Source organism: Puntigrus tetrazona, chromosome 9, assembly GCF_018831695.1.
Source record: "Puntigrus tetrazona isolate hp1 chromosome 9, ASM1883169v1, whole genome shotgun sequence".
Classification (NCBI taxonomy): domain Eukaryota; kingdom Metazoa; phylum Chordata; class Actinopteri; order Cypriniformes; family Cyprinidae; genus Puntigrus; species Puntigrus tetrazona.
In genome coordinates, this window is record NC_056707.1 from 21,855,908 (window position 1) to 21,872,661 (window position 16,754).

Consider the following 16,754-nt stretch of genomic DNA (forward strand, 5'->3'; position numbering starts at 1 on the left):
TATATATATACTCAAATGAGAAAACTGTCTTGTTCGTACAAACCTAGGACAGTTAAGTTCGCTGTGCATTCAGCTACTCCGGCATCATTTTTAAGTTGGCATGTATATTTTCCAGGGCTAGTAGAGTCAGCTTTAAAGATCTTGAGGGCGACCTGATTATTCTCAAATGTAATTTTCCTGTTGTCCCCGTCTCTGAGAATGTGGTCTTTATCCTGAACCCAAGACACAGTCATAGGCTGTGAGCCTTTGACCACTGCCAGCAAAACCACCTCCTCACCAGAGATGGCTGTCGTGTTGGACAATTTCTTCACAAATGCTGGCGGTTCTGAATTTCAGGAATAAGAGTCATCAGAAATTCAAAAAAGTACAAAATCTCTTTTTTAATACTTTAAAATAGCACTGACCTCTTAGCTTTACAGTGCCCTGGCAAGAATCACTTCCTACATTATTTGATGCTTTGCACTCATATTCTCCAGCATCTGATGCTTCCAGTCCAAGAATGTGGAGAGTAGCAGAGCATCCCTCAGACACAAATTTGTACTTCCTACTCTCCTTTAACTGTTTTTTATCTTTAAACCAGGTAATTTCAAAAGGTGCTGAGCCTTTCAGCTCACAGTTAAGACTGGCATTTTTGCCCTTCAGTCCCTCAACTGGTGTTGGCACTTTGTGGAAAGTTGGTGGTTCTACAAAAAATGTAAATCGAAACAAAATGAGCACTTATGCATATTACAATCAATATATAAATAAAAAAATGTATAAATCATATCCTCTAAAGTGTTTTTTTTTTTTAATCTTAAAACAAGATTAAATTTAAGAATTTAAATTATTAACCAGTGAGAAAAAAAACTAACTGAACAATCTGAAAATATAAAAATAAAACCAAATTCACCCTTAATAGAAACTATAATGACATACAAAAAATAAACTACACTTAAAGAACTCTGCTTCTGAAACAGTCAGTTAACGCTAAACATTAATTAGTGAATGGAAGATCCATTTATTGTCTACCTTTGACTGTGAGTGTCGTACTGCAACTCTTAGTTCCCGCATCATTCTGAACTTCACAAGTATAGACACCATTATCCTCAAAGCTGCATTTGAACATTTCGAGGACTCCCACAGAGTTATTGAATGCCATTCTCAAGTTGTCACCATCACTGAGAACAGCATCATTTTTGTACCAGCTAATTTTTAGAGGAGCTGTGCCAGTGACTTTGCATTCAAGCTGGAGTGACTCTCCCATCTTTATGATTTTTGCAGCTGGAAGTTTCTGTACAAACTCTGGAGGTTCTGTAAAATCAAAATTACAACATGTTATCATGTTATATTAATAATATAATAAATAAAATGGGGCGCTGAGGATGGTTTCAAAAAGATGGCAGATGACAAGAGGCACATGATGGCTGAAAGGGAGTAAAGCGTAATGAAGTAAGATGATTATGAAAGGCAGACAGACAGTTTGTATAAGCAATACAAGAACATGCAAATGGTGAAGCATGAAAAAAGAATGATAATGAAGAGCACTGATAAGAGTACTTGAAAGAGGTCCAACCTTTTACCAACAAGGTTGTGGTGCATTTAGCGGTACCAGCATCATTGCTTATTTGACAAGAATAAGTTCCACTGTGTGATATTCCAACGGAAAAAAGATCTAGGAAGCACGAGAGGCCCTCCAGGCCAGTAAAACATGAAGGTCCACAAATTAGCTCAGTGTCATCTTTGAACCATTTCACTGTGAATGGAGGTGTTCCTTTAAAGGTACTCTTAAACCGAACAGTGGTATTTGGTATGACAGCCTGTGATTCAGGAACCAGCACAAAGCTTGGTGGCTCTAAATCATTAATAGGAAAAAAAGACATATACATTTGTTAAAGAAACTGGCAGCCATCAGAGATCTCAGGATATATATTTGAAAATAAAATATGCTACTACAAAAGCTATCTGACCTTTCACTCTCAGTGTACCACTGCATTCACAACTGCCTGCTTTGTTTGTAAGTTTACAAATATACGTTCCAGTGTCTGCTTTCTCTAAACACTCAATTTCCAAAGACACGCTGTTGTCATCCTGAAGAAGTTTATGTTTGGTTCTTCCTGACAGTTTAGTTCCGTCCTTCACCCATTCCACAGTTATAGGGAGTGAGCCAGATATTTTACATCCAATTTGAACACTGGTGCCTAGAATTTCCTCCATCTCCATCAAAGGTTTGATGAAGGATGGGGGGATTATTTGCTCTGACAAAGACAAAGAAATTAAAGATCATAAATATAACTAAAAGTAATATAGTACAAATTATGACATTAATTATGAATATCACTAACCTAGCACATTTAAAGTCACTTTGCACTGGCAGGCACTGATGTGGTTGGAAACCTCAAATACATAAGTTCCTTTGTCTTCCAAACGGACAGATTGAATTTTAAGTTGGCTAACATTATTGATGAAGCTGAGGCTGTGCTGTCTTGAAGGCATAATTTCATTGCCATCTTTACTCCATTTCACTTTCAGCTCAGGAGACCCTGTAACTTTGCAGTCAAAACTTACTGGATCTCCAGCAGTGACATTAATGACCTCTGGCTTTTCGATTATCTGGGGTGGCTCTGGGAATAATATAACAAACATATTTATAACAGATAGTCAGCTACAGGATGTTTGACAGCTACAAAAACTTGTAAAAAAAAAAAACCAACCTTGAACCAAAAGGGTAGCAAAACACTTTTCTTGCCCTGCTTCATTCACAGCCTGACAGGTGTATTTTCCACTGTGGATTGACTCGCACACAGGGATTCTCAAAGTAGCAATATTATTTTCAAAAGTCCTCTCAATTGAAGGATCCTCCAAAATCCAGTTTTCATCTTTTTGCCATTGTATGGACAGAGGTGGCGATCCTCTTACAACACATTTAAACTCCACTTTTTTTCCAAAAACTGTGACAACATTCTCAATCCTCTCCACAAATGATGGGGGCTCTGATTGGAAATGTGAAATATGTTAAATAAAAAGAGATAAAATCCTAAATATATCAGACTTATTAAACATACTAAATATACTCTAACCTTTTATGCTGAGTGTAGTCTGACTTGAACAACTCCCAACTTCATTTGCTACAGTGCACTGATATTCTCCAACATCTAAAGCATCACATTTCTGCACATCAAGAGTCATTATAGAACCATTCTTCTGCAAAATTAAATGCTTAAGGCTTGATTTGATGTCCTTTGAATCTTTTTGCCAGGTCACCTCAAAAGGAGCTGTGCCTTTTACCTGACATTCAAAATATGCATTTGAGCCATTCACAACCTCAAGAGGACTCAGTGGTTTGACAAGAATGGGAGGCTCTGAAAAAAGAAGAAAACTTTGAATGGAAAAATCTACGTTCTGGCCAGACATTTCTTAAGGAATCATATCAAAATAACTATAAAATGCACTACATACTAACCTTTCACTCTTAGTTCCATACTACAGCTCTCACTGCCCGCCTCATTCCGGGCTTCACAGTAGTACACTCCACTGTCTTTGATATCACTGCTACTTATCTCAAGCCGTGCAAGAGAATCGACAAAAGTCATTTTATGCTTGTCACTTGGACCTATTTCATTCCCATCTCTGAACCAGTATGTGTCTATCTCTGGAGTGCCTGTAATCTGGCATTCAAAAACTACCAGTTGGCCTGGTTTTACAACTGTTATTTTTTCAGGTTTGCGGGTAAATTTGGGTGGTTCTGTAAAAATAAAGAAAAAGAATGTACTTCAGCATTTAATAATAGGGGAAAAATTGTTAAAAAATTGTTTTTGTAAAAACCTTTAACAAAGAGCGTTGCTTGGCAAGCATCCGATCCAACATCATTACTTATTTCACAGATATAGTCTCCGGAGTCGGAAGGCTTAGCAAAAAAGAGCTCAAGTGAGCTAGAGGTGTCATTTTTCTGAACTGAACAGTCAATCCCTGATGAAACCTCTTTCTTATCTTTAAACCACTTAATGGTCAGTGGCGGTGTGCCAGACACAAGCACATTAAACTGCACTCTGGATCCTGGTATAACGTCTTGTGATTCAGGTTTTTCAATTATTGATGGAGGTTCTGCGTACAAAAATTTAAGATTAAAGATTAAACAAAGATAAAACAACATGAAACAATAAGATTGCATAAGAAACTATTTTTAACTTTACAAACTAACAAATACATTTCGAATTTATAAAAAAGCCAACAGTAATTGCAAACCTTTAATTTTCAGTGTGCCTGAGCACTGAACAGTTCCTGCTTTGTTTTTAGCAATACAGGTGTAGTTGCCACTGTCTGAACTATCAAGACGACTGATTTCCAAAGATGCTGCATTCTCAAAGAATATGCATTTATACTTCTCATCTGTTTCTATCTCCTTATTTTCCTTGAACCAAGTGACAGTTATGGGAAGAGATCCGGAGACCAAACACTCCAATTGTGCAAAAGATCCTTTTATACTCTCCATGTCCTTCAATTTTCTTGTAAAGGAAGGCTTGATTATTTGATCTGTTACAGTGAAGGGAGAATATAGCAGCTTCAGTCTAAATTATCTAAAATTTCCAATTGTTACAAACACCATAAATGGCTATTATTTTACACATACTAACCTAAAACAGTAACAGCTGCCTCACAACTGCTTCTTCCAGCATCATTTGAAATCTCAAAGATATATTCTCCAGCATCACTCTTCTCGGCAGAAAGAATTTTTAATATGGAACTTGTATCGGTGCTCTGTACTTTGTACTTTTTGCTTGATGTCAGCTCTTTGCCATCCTTTAGCCATTTTGCTTTAAGGACTTTAGATCCAGAGTACCTGCATTCTAGAGTAGCAGGATCACCTACTGTAACACTGATAGACTTGGCTTGCTCTGTGATGTTTGCAGGCTCTGTGTGCAGTAAAACACTTATGAATACATGCAAATAACACTCTGTATATGGATATTATAACTAAAGTTTAACTTAACAAAATGGCATGATTATAAACTGTGTAAAACTGTGTCATTGAGTATAAAAGCCACATTATAAATATCTAATTTAAAGATTACTACACACCTTTTACTGCCAGTACCGCTGTACATTTCTGACTACCAGCATCATTCTGAGCTTGGCAAGTGTACTTTCCACCATTTTTTAACTGCACACTAGAAATGTACACCACTGCTGTCTGGTTCTCAAAAGATATCTGAACATCCTCAGATTCCTTGATCTCATGGTCATCTTTCATCCAAGAGACGGTCATAGGCACTGACCCTTTCAAAACACACTGCAAGGAAACCTCGCCACCAAGGAGGACATTTGTATTATCCATCTTCTGCACAAATGATGGTGGCTCTAATTGAAGAATATCAAGCGCAAGATGTTGTTTACAATGTTTACAAGCAACACTTATATCTATAACCTTTACTTATACATAAACGAATATCCAAGAATTTCCTGTTCTTACTAACCTTTCAGTGCAATATGAAAATCACAGGAGATCTGCCCTACTTCATTTTCTACAGTGCACTGATATTTGCCAACATCCCCAGGTTCAAATTTCAAAATTTGAAGAGCTGCTACATCTTTTGTCAGGCTTATGATGTGCCTTCTATCATTTCGGATCTGCTTTGAGTCTTTGAAACAGGAAATCTCAAAGGGAGCAGAGCCTGACACAGTTCCTTCCAGCAAAACATCTGTGCCTTTAACAATTTCTTTGGATTCAAATGCTTTCACAAATTCGGGAGGTTCTAAAATAAGACAGCACAGAGAAGCTAATGAGGTAACCTACAAAAAATTACTTTAACATCTTTAAAAAGTAAAGTAATTAACAAACAAACCTTTCACTGTAACCAAGCAACTGCCTCTGTCACTGCCAGCTTCATTTGATGCTTGGCAGATATAATCTCCACTGTCTTCAACACAGCATTTGGAAATTTTTAGCATAGCAACTGAGTCGATGAAGGCCATTTGATATTTATCATTTGAGCTAATTTCAGTTTCATTTTTATACCATCTAATACTGATCTCTGGGCTGCCAGTGACTTTACATTCCAAAGTTGCAAGACTCCCATTTAGTACTAGTTTAGTCAAGTCAAGCTTCATTACAAATTTTGGAGGTTCTAAAAAAAAAAGAGAATAACACAGTAAGATAAATTAACTGAATAATTATTCTGCAAAATATAAAAGAAAAATAATTGAGCAAGAGTGATAAAAAGCACCTTTCACAAATAAGGATGCTGTGCATGAGACCTTTCCAGCATCATTAGACACTTGGCAAGTGTATTTTGCAGACTGAGATGGTTTCACAGAGTGCAGCTCCAGTGAACTTGAGTTGGCTTCTTTTTTGATGAAGCAAGTTCCTCCAGTTAACATTTCTTTGTCTTCTCTGAACCACTTAATAGTAAAAGGTGCTGTCCCAGTGAATGCAGCTGATAGGACAACTGTAGTTCCTGGTATAACTTCTTGGCTTTGAGGTTTCAAAGAGAAGACTGGGGGTTCTAAAGTTAATTTGAATGGGGAAGAGATTATTTTAACAACCAAATTTCAAGGCAACAGCATAAAAATACAACAAATATTTTCAATTGATATAATTCTAACCTTTTACAGAAACGGTTCCACTTGTTTCACTGTGTCCTGCAGCATTAGTTGCATGGCAGGTGAAAACCCCAGCATCTGATGTCTCTAAATCAGTAATTTTCAGTACTGCAGTGCTTTCCTGCATTTCTGTTCTATATTTTGTTCCAGTTGTAATGTCCTTTCCTTCTTTGAACCAAGATATTGTTATAGGTTGGGATCCTGATACTTTGCATTCCAACTGAATAGTACCTCCAACATTACCATCTACCTTCTTAAGTGTTTTTGTGAAAGTTGGGGGTATTATTTTATCTGCTCAAAAGAAGTAAAACACCATTGTAAAAAAAAAAAAAAATGAAATGTGCACATACAAAAATAGAAAATGGAAGATAATTGTAAAAGAATAGGACTAACCAAGAACAACAATTGAGCAAGAACACTGCTCTTTTCCAACCCGATTAGACACTTCAACTTTGTATTCAGAGCTATCTCCCCTCTCCGCTGAGAGGATCTTCAAGGCTGCCACGTTGTCTTTGAAAGAGATTTTGCATTTTCGACTTCCTGTAATCTCTTTGCCATCTCTGAACCATTTTACTTTGAGATCTGGACTTCCTGAAACTTTGCACTCAAAAGTTGCGGAGTCACCGGCAGTCACACTGATGGATGGTGGTTTATCAACAAATCTAGCTGGTTCTTTAACAAATATAAAATAAATAAATTAATACATCAATAATAATACTAATAAAAATGTTACAGAAAAAATTCAGGGATCCGCTTAATATGTTTAATTCTAACCTTGTACTGATACAGTGGCCTCGCATTTTTGTTTTCCAGCCTCATTTTCAGCTTGACAGGTGTATTTCCCCCCATGGTCAATGGCCACATTTGCTATTGCCAGAATAGCAAGGTTGTTTTCAAAAGTTGTGATAATATTAGGATCATCATCCCTGACTATCTCAGAATCTTTAAACCACTGAACTGTGATAGGAGCAGAACCTTTCAGAGTTCCCTGCATTTTCACAGCGCTGCCTAAAACCGCAGTGGTGTTCTCAACTTTCTTTACAAATGATGGTGGTTCTGCATGAAAAAGGGCATATACATTTCCACATAAAATAAAATATTAACAACCAAAAAAGATATAAAAATTAGGCCACGGAAATGGATTCTACCAACCTTTCAACTTGGCCACTGCTTTTGTAGTTATTTTACCAACATCATTAGAAATGCAACACTGGTAATCTCCAACATCTGCACTTTCAAATGATTTGATTTCCAAATATGCAACTGTCTCTTTTGAGACAATACTGTACTTCTTGTCAGAGAATACTGGATTTTTATTCTTAAACCAGGTCACCTCAAATGGAGCAGTGCCTGTAACTTCACATTCAAGCTGGGCTGTGCACCCCTTGATAACCTCTACCATTTTCAACTCCTTTTTAAATGCAGGAGGTTCTAAAAACAATAAGAGCAATAAGATGACTCTTCAATCTCAACATAGTGAGCATTATTTAGAATGTAAGAATCTTAAGAATTACCTTTTACAGTTACTTGAGAGCTGCAGCTTTCACAGCCAGCCTCATTCATCACTTCACAAGTGTAATTTCCACTGTCAGACTCAGATAAATTACTAATCTCAAGAGTGGCTTGGCCAGCTTTGAAAGTTATTTTGTGTTTTTCAGAGGAACTAAGTGGTTTGTCATTCAAAAACCAAGTTACATGGAGTTCAGGTGATCCTTTGACAGTGCACGACAGGCGTGAAGACATTCCTTGTTTCCATAAGATCTTAGGCTCCAGCCTTTTAACAAAGACTGGAGGTTCTAAGGGTTGAAATGCAAAGGAAGAAAAAGATTTTTGATTTGAAGAGAAAAAGACAAGTTAAGAAAAAAACAGCTTAATAAGAGAGATTTGAAGAATAAATGAATACTTAATATGGCAAATAAGAGCAGCATCAACTGATGCTTAAGCTTTGTCACCTCTGTCTAAACAATGCAAATGCACACTGACAGAAATTAATACCCTGACATGCAGATTTGTGTCAAATACTGCATTTAAAAAGAGTATTAATCTCAAAGTCTTACCTTGCACTGTCACACTAGAAGAGCAACTGCTGCTTCCTGCATCATTGGCAGCAGTACATGTATATGTACCTGTATCTTTAATTTTAGCCTTTTGAATCTCAAGACAGGCTGTTTTTTCCTCAAAAGCTAATTTACAGTCCATTGTAGTATGGAGCTTCTTGCCATCTCTCATCCAGATGATGGAAACACCAATGTCTTCATCTACCAGACACTCAAGACGTAGTGTGTTTCCAACAGCAATAGTAGTTGACTCAAAGCTCTTCACAAAGTTGGGTTTGTCTACAACTCTCAGTTCAGTGTAGCATGTAGCTGTACCAACACTGTTTGAAGCTTTGCAAAGGTATGTTCCCTGATCACTTTGTTGTAAATTCAAGATTTCAAGAAAATACTTGTTCTTGTCAGAAGACGCTTTGTAGTGATCATCAAGTGAAATGGCAATATTGTCTTTATGCCAGACAACATTCATTGGTTCAGAACCAGAAATAACACACTGAAATTTTGCTTGCTTGCCCACAAATAAAGTCATTGAATCGGACTTTGATACAAATTCTGGTGGGAAAATCTCTATAAAAAGAAAATAGCAATAAAAAATGATATACATAACTTTAGCAAAAACATATCATACACAAAGCATTTTAATGCCAAGGATAACTACTTCTAGAAGCCCAACGGACAATAGGAAAGATATATATTTCTTACCTGTCACACTTAGTTGAGCAGAGCAGCTGTCACTTCCATGGCGGTTTGAAGCTTTGCAGGTAAATTCTCCACTGTCGGCGACTGCTGGGCTAAATATCTCCAGAGATGAGGTGTGATGAAGACTGATAATCCTGCATTTGTCACTATGTCTGAGCTCAGAACCAGACTTGAACCACTTGAAGGTCACACCTGGAGCCTCCTCAATCTCACATTCGAACTTTGCAGGACTGCCAACATTGACCTCCAGATTTTTTATTTTGTGCCTAAAAACAGGTGGCACTGAATTGTGCACAGAGATAAAAAGCACATTAGTGCATTATATCTAACATGTTTGCTGACACTTAATGAATATGAACATGAAAAGCAGAAACCACTGATTGGCACTTTCAAACACCTATAATATTCTATAATATTCTATTTATTTGAGTTTAGCAGAAGTTTAGCAAGTGGTTAAATGTAAACATTGAAAGAGCTACATCTTAAACCATCACAATGGATATGGTATTTTCAAAAGTGCCGATTTCTGTGGTGACTGTAATGGATCAGTAAAAAAAAGTGTGACCATGAAGAGTAATGGTGATCTCACTATGAGGGAGGAAAAAACAGTGAATAAAGAGTGAAATAATGACTTGACATCCTAGCATGCATGCAAAAAATAAATGAAATAAATCTAATGAAATATGAGGTGCCTAATGGCTGATGAAGAAAACAATAATGGAGTATTTCAAAACCAATTCCTAGAGATGAATAAAATAAAAAGTGAAAAATACTTCAGGATTGACAAAGGTGATGAACACTGAAATGACACTGAAAGATCTAGAAGGTAAAGGGTTGATGTGAAGAAGTGAGGACATGCTAAACTTTCAGTGATGTAAAAATGGTGGCAAAATCACAGCATTGTGAAGAAGATCAGATAGGAAGATATTAAGAAGGTATCTTCATATGAAATACAAAGATCTGTTCTATTAGTTGGTGTAGAGAAAGCATGTCTGATGAAGCGTTTCTATTTTAGCTATGAACGGCAAGAGTTAGTCATGTGGGATGGGATGGCAGAATAATCCCGTAAATCCAACCTCTTGAGACCACAGTGAGGTGACAGGATGTTGAAGTCTTGCCAGCATCACCTACAGCCTCACAGGTATATTCTCCTTGATGATCCTTTGTAACTTTGCTGATTACTAATGTGTAAGTGTCATGGTCTTTGGAACACTTGAACTCTTTGCCAGATTTAAGAGATTTTCCATCAAAAAGCCAATTTACTTTCTTTACACGTCTAATAGTCAATGAGAATTTTGCCTCTAAATGTTCGTCTATTACAATATCCTCCAAGGAATTTTTAAAAACTGGGTAACCCTCCTCTCTAACTTCTTCTTTCTCTAATTTCATAAATGCTTCAGTTATATATTCCTCCTTTTCCTCCCTCTGAAAGGCGACTTCAGTTGCCTGCTCAATTGGAACAGGCCCCAAAACAAGTTCAGTTGTCATACTTACTGCTCCTATATCCTTCTCATGTTCTTTTACTGTCACAGATCTGGTTTCTTGTCGCTCAACCTGGATGGACTGTTCAATCTCAATTTTTGATTCACTTGTCATATGAACTGTTGACTGATGAACAAAAGCTTTCTCTTTAGCTGTTATGGACTGAAAAGAAGCCTTTGCTTCAGTTTTCACAGTTGCAGACTGAGATATTGGTGATGTAAAAGGTTCTACATTTTCGGTCAATCTTACAGTCTCTACCATGGGTGAAAGCATTTCTTTTGAAGAAGCCTTGGTAACCTGTAATCTTTGGGGCCTGTCGATTTGCATTGTGCCTGGCTGTTCTGAGGTCATAACCTGTTGCTCTCGATAGACAATAGAGTAGAAAGCAGCATGAAGTTCACTTCTGAGATCAGCAGTCTGGGGGTATTCTCCTTCAAAAGCAATTGTAATTTCAAGTGGGGCACTTGCACTTGTAATAAGATATGTGAACATTACATATTTGGGTTCTTTCTTTTCTTTTACCTCATGAATTTCCACAGCTCCTAAACTCTCAACTACATCTGCCAGGATCAATGGCTGGTCAAGAGCAACAGCAGTTGCAAGAGCACTTTTTAATTGGTGCTTAATGTCTAATGTATGTGGTTTTGTAGGCGAAATAACAAAAGTGAGCTCTTTGGGTAGAGTTTGGCTCTCTCTTGACTCTGACACTAAAAGGCTACCCATCTTCTGCTTACTGATAATTGCTGTGGATGTTTCAGATTTTGTAATATCCTGAGATAGCTCACCTTTGATTACACGTTTTTCTTCCATTAAAACAGACTGTCTAACAGACTGTCCTTCTTGAATTTGAACAGCAAAGTCTTGTTCAGTGGCCTCAAGGGCAATGCTACTCTCTGTCGAGATAGCCTTTTCTTCAACATAAATTAATTCAGATGGGATTTTAGGTTCAACTTCGCTTTTAGACACAAATTTCTCAATTGTTCCTATATTCTCTGTGTGCCCCTCCTCTATATCCTGACTCTCTGATACAGATGGCACATGCACAATATTCCAGTGATCTTCTTTCTGTACTAGGGCTCGCTGCTGTTTAAGATCGCTTACAAAAGGAGTTTCCTTTGGTAATGGCATAGGCTCTGAAAAGACTTGAAGAAAACTTTCAGGTTTGGGTTCTTTTCTGATTTCAGATTGCACACCTGTAACGGACACATCAAGATCTTTACAATAATCTGCTGTATGCTCTCTTTTCTCTTCTGTGCTTGCAGCATGATGACGGGCTTTTTCCTGTCTCTGTACTGCAATCTGTTCATCTGGCTTTTCCAATGAGATTATCCCTTCTTTAGTCAATGTATTTTCCATTTGAACTGCCTGAAGATGCAAAGGGGCAGGAGCTTCCTTACCAGGCTGAATGAACATTTTTGTTTCTTGTGCTGAAAACTGAGAAGACTCCTCACAAGTCACCGTCTGTTGTAAATCCACAGACACTGTATGCTTAAGAAGAGAACTTTTTTGAGCATCTGCTTTCTCTGTGCTTGGTTTCTCATTGCTGAACCTGCCTTCAGATGGAAGAATATCCTGATCTGTGATGACCTGTAAATGCAGAACTTGATCTTCTTCTCTATGGGCCTGCACTGAAATAGCACTTTCTAAACCTGGGATCAAACTTGACTGATCAGCTTGTAGTTGATGCTTTTCCTCAGCAATAAGAGCTGATTTAAATACACTATCTTTGATTAAAGATGCTGTCTCTTCATTTGGTTTCTGTATCGATAACCTCTGTTCTTTTGATAAAGTCTGAGCAGTCTCACTAACTGAAAGGACAGCTGGTTTTGTTGGTTCTTTCTTCACGGATGTCTGAAAGGTAGATTCTTGTGTTTGCAGTTCTTTAGTATGTCCTTCTGTGATCTGCTGCTTCTCTGTTGAAATGGCACTGTATAGAATTTTAACTCCCTCTTTAACCTGGTAGCCCTTTTCCTGCTGAGTATGCGGTATGACCTGTGATTGTTCTTTAATAATTGGGAGTTTCGTTTCAACTTGGTGACTTGATATTGGATACTTTGGCTCAGGAGATGCCTTGATCTGTTCTGTTTCCCTGGTTGATAATGCCTCAGCTTTGATAATCGTCAGTGGAGTGACACTCTCAGTTATGGCAGACATTACCTGTGAGGGGTGCTCTTTTTCAATTTCTAACTCTGTAACCTCAGGACTTTTAATTCGTTCAAAGTGCTGTTCTGTAAAACCTTGGCGTTCTTGAACTGCTGAGGTCATAGTAGCCATCTGGAGCTGTTTCAAAGGGGTTGCTACCACTGGATGAGGCTGGACTGAAGCAGATATGACTCTCTCTTGAACTTCATGAGACTGCAATACAGCAGCTTGATGAGTCACCTGCTCCTTGTGCATAATTGCAACGGAAACATCCAAGTCATGCAATGTGTCAACTTGCTCACTCGCTACCATTTGCCTATCTTCTGTACCAATTGTGTAAATTACCTGATGGTCTCCCTGCAAACTAGCACCTGCCTGTCCAGGAAGGCTAACACTGTACAAACGAGATTCAGTAGCTTCCTCCTGCATGGACACATTGTAACTTTTTTGCTCTTGAACTAATTGCTGTTTATGAAATACTGAGACTTTTTTGCGGAATACTATCAGCTCAGCACTGCAGCTGGCCTCCCCGAATGGATTAACAGCCTTACAAGTGTACAGTCCGCTGTCTCTCTGTTGGATGTTATTCATGATTAGGAAGCCAGAGCCATCTGGGTTACTTACAACAGAACAGATCTCACTTGACTTAATTTGAGAATTACCCTTAAACCACTGAACATCAGGGAAAGGAGTACCAGTAACTCTATAGTGGAACTTTACATCACTGCCCTCTGCACACTGCACAGGTTGGATTTGTGTGGTAAAGCACGGTGGTTGTCCTGGTAGTTTGAACATTCGTTCCACCCATTTTTCTGCTTCTGATAATTGACTCACATGTACCTTTAACAATGTCTTGCAGGTGGTTTGGCCAAATCTATTACTGGCGGTACAAGAGTACTCTCCCTCATACTCTTTTTTGACTTGTGTTATTATTAAAGTGTACTCCTCTCTCTCTTCAACAAACGTATAAACTGTTGAAGACGTGATAACCTTCCCATTGTGGAACCACTGAACTTTTGGCTTTGGAAAACCAGATACTGTGACAGTAAACCTAACTGACTCTCCAACGTTAACTTCAGAAGGTGTAAGCTTGGACTGAAAGACAGGTTTCTCTTTTTTCCGTTCCAAAGAACTAGAAAAACGCTTTTGCTCTGGCTTGAGTTCAAGTGTTTTTGATTTTTCAGGTAAATGTAGTGATGTGCTGTAGGTTTCTTCCTCTTCTTCGGTCTTCACAGTCAAACTAGAAAATTCTGTATGAAAATAATGGGATTAAAGATTCACCAAATTATCTTCAGAAATCACAGAAAAGATAAAGATGGAGGTCATTCAGAATTTGTCAAGAAGCGGACATAACATTGCCCTTAAGAGACTTAAAAAATGCAAATAAAAGTAAAGGGTTTCATAATTTTATTTACTTTTCATGTAAACAGAATTACAATAAATGGGATGTAACCAACATTTGTAATTCTAATGAAATGATGGCACACTAATTTACTTTTTATCCGTAAAGGTTTGACTAGCTCACCTGTATTTGTTATCTAAAATTAACAATAACTAATTAAACTGAAGGGTACAGGAACAAAAACACACACAGAAAATAACTATCATCACTGTATATCATTGTCTCTTTTAAGCTTCTTTTTATTTACAACCTATTAAATCCATAACCCAATTACCACTACCTTTAGGGAAAGAAAACATGATCAAACTATACAACAAAAAATGTTTATTATTATCCTAAAACTCATTTACCAAAACTGTAAATGATTAAGAAAGAAAAATCTAGTCTCTCCAAAAACTCTCCAAAAAAGTATTCAAATTATTTTTCTTACTTATTTTTCTGATCACACACAGAACAATGGCACAGAATGGGAAATAAATAGTCATGCAGTTTGAACTAAAACATTTCTGTCTTGAATATTTTCCTTGACTTTCAAATATACTGGGCATGCATTATCAAGAAATGTTTTTTAGATCTTTGAAAACTGTGCTTGAAATTCAACTATACTGCTGGCAGACATAAGCAAATATTTTGTTTCATTACAAAATTCACTACCAAAAAGTAAAGATACAGCACACCACCCTAAAAACAAAAATAGAAGCAAATTAAAACCATCCCTACAGACTGGAACACTATGTGAGATAGTCAAAAGTAAATGAGGATCAAAGCAGGTCTTTTAAATAAATTAAGGATCAATAATTAAAATATATACTACTGAACAACAATTCTGAATGCAGATAGAGCAAAAGTTTCTATACACAATTTCACAATAATGTACAACTGTAATACATAAAAATGTGTATTACATTACATCTATTCAAAGTAAACAAAACAACAAACCTCTCTGACATTGTTTTATGAACAATGATTTGTTTTAAAATTATGTCAAATTAAAACACTTTTAACAATGACGTTGTTTCAGTGTAACCAGCTTTGTTTTGGATAATACATTTGAATTCACCAGCATCACTGTGAGTGACATTTGTTATAAGCAGATTGAAATGCCCTGATGCTTTCTCCTGGATAATATATCTAGCATTTTTTACTGGAGCACCATCTTTGTACCATTCTGCTGTAGGATTTGGTTTGCCGCTCACTAAGCACTGAAGCATTACAGGTGTACCTATAGCTGCAGTGACATTTTGCAGTGGGATTATACATTTGGGGGGGATTTCAGTGACCTGAAACTGAAAACTACATGTGTTTGTTGACTTGCCTTTAAATTCTATTTTTTCATCTTTCGAGGGTTCAGCAAAGACATCAAAATTAATACTAACGTATTTTTCTCCTTGCTCACTTGTCTCATTATCAGTAACTGCAACCAGTCTGACAGCTTTCTGAGATTCATCGGATTCCTGCTGGAACTCAAATTCAAGCTCTATCTCTGATGTCTGTTCTCCATCAAATGATGAGTTTCCAACAACCAAGTCAAATTTCTGAGGCTGAACTTTTGCACTGCCAAGAGAAACTGCAGTTAGTTCTCTTCCCCTTGTCTTGCCTGAGAATGCCTGTGGATTCATAACCGTAAGTGACGCCCTGCAAAGTGTTTCACCAACAACATTAATGGCTCTGCATGTATATATGCCACTATCATGTGTGTTGGCTTTGAGAATCTTCAGAAAATGGTTATCGCCATCTGAGCTACAGATGTACTTTTTCTTATCCATAGGAATCTTTACATTGCCTTTGTACCATGAAACTATGGGTGAGGGAATACCCATTAAGGAACATTCAAACATTACATTTGTGTTTTCAGGAGTTTCAATGTCATAAATTGGGTTTATAAACCGTGGAGGCATTTCTGTAACTTCAAAAGCTATTTTTAAATCATCACTTTCTTGCGTTATAAAATCCACAGCCCCTTCCTCAAACATGCTTGGCAGAACATCAAGAGATATGATCATACTTTTGTTATCAGCTGTATATTCTGGAATGGTGACAATCTTTACCTGTTTTTCAAATTCTTTCACTTCATTCTCATCTAATTCAACCTCCAACAAGATTTCTTGAGGAGAGGGTGACCTTGACGGATCCTCATCTTCCTCAACATCAAACTCAATGACATGCTGATGGGTAACAGCAGGAGGGGGCAGCATTTGCCTTGCTTCCTGAGATATAACGACAACCAAAGCAACACTTTTTGCCTCACCAACATAATTAAGAGCCTCACAAATATATTCCCCTTGGTCAGCTTTTGTAATATTCCTAATTTCCAGAGCAATGTTATCACCATCTCTTTCAACACTAGTCCTCTCATCTGCCTTAAGCTCAGTTTTGTTTCTAAACCATTTCACTTCTGG

General features: G+C 37.3%; 1 protein-coding gene across 1 annotated transcript in view; it reads right to left on the bottom strand.

Annotated features, from left to right (window-relative positions):
- The window catches only part of LOC122351560 (titin-like), a 152,005-nt gene that overhangs the window by 111,865 nt on the left and 23,386 nt on the right, over positions 1–16,754 (bottom strand). Inside the window, 19 exon segments of the mRNA XM_043248710.1 lie at positions 44–325; positions 405–683; positions 1,009–1,290; positions 1,553–1,831; positions 1,947–2,234; positions 2,322–2,600; positions 2,691–2,969; positions 3,057–3,338; positions 5,056–5,334; positions 5,451–5,729; positions 5,820–6,101; positions 6,201–6,479; positions 6,580–6,867; positions 6,970–7,248; positions 7,351–7,632; positions 7,729–8,007; positions 8,091–8,372; positions 8,634–9,197; positions 9,333–9,611. Of these exon segments, the coding sequence (XP_043104645.1) occupies positions 44–325; positions 405–683; positions 1,009–1,290; positions 1,553–1,831; positions 1,947–2,234; positions 2,322–2,600; positions 2,691–2,969; positions 3,057–3,338; positions 5,056–5,334; positions 5,451–5,729; positions 5,820–6,101; positions 6,201–6,479; positions 6,580–6,867; positions 6,970–7,248; positions 7,351–7,632; positions 7,729–8,007; positions 8,091–8,372; positions 8,634–9,197; positions 9,333–9,611 (5,622 nt within the window).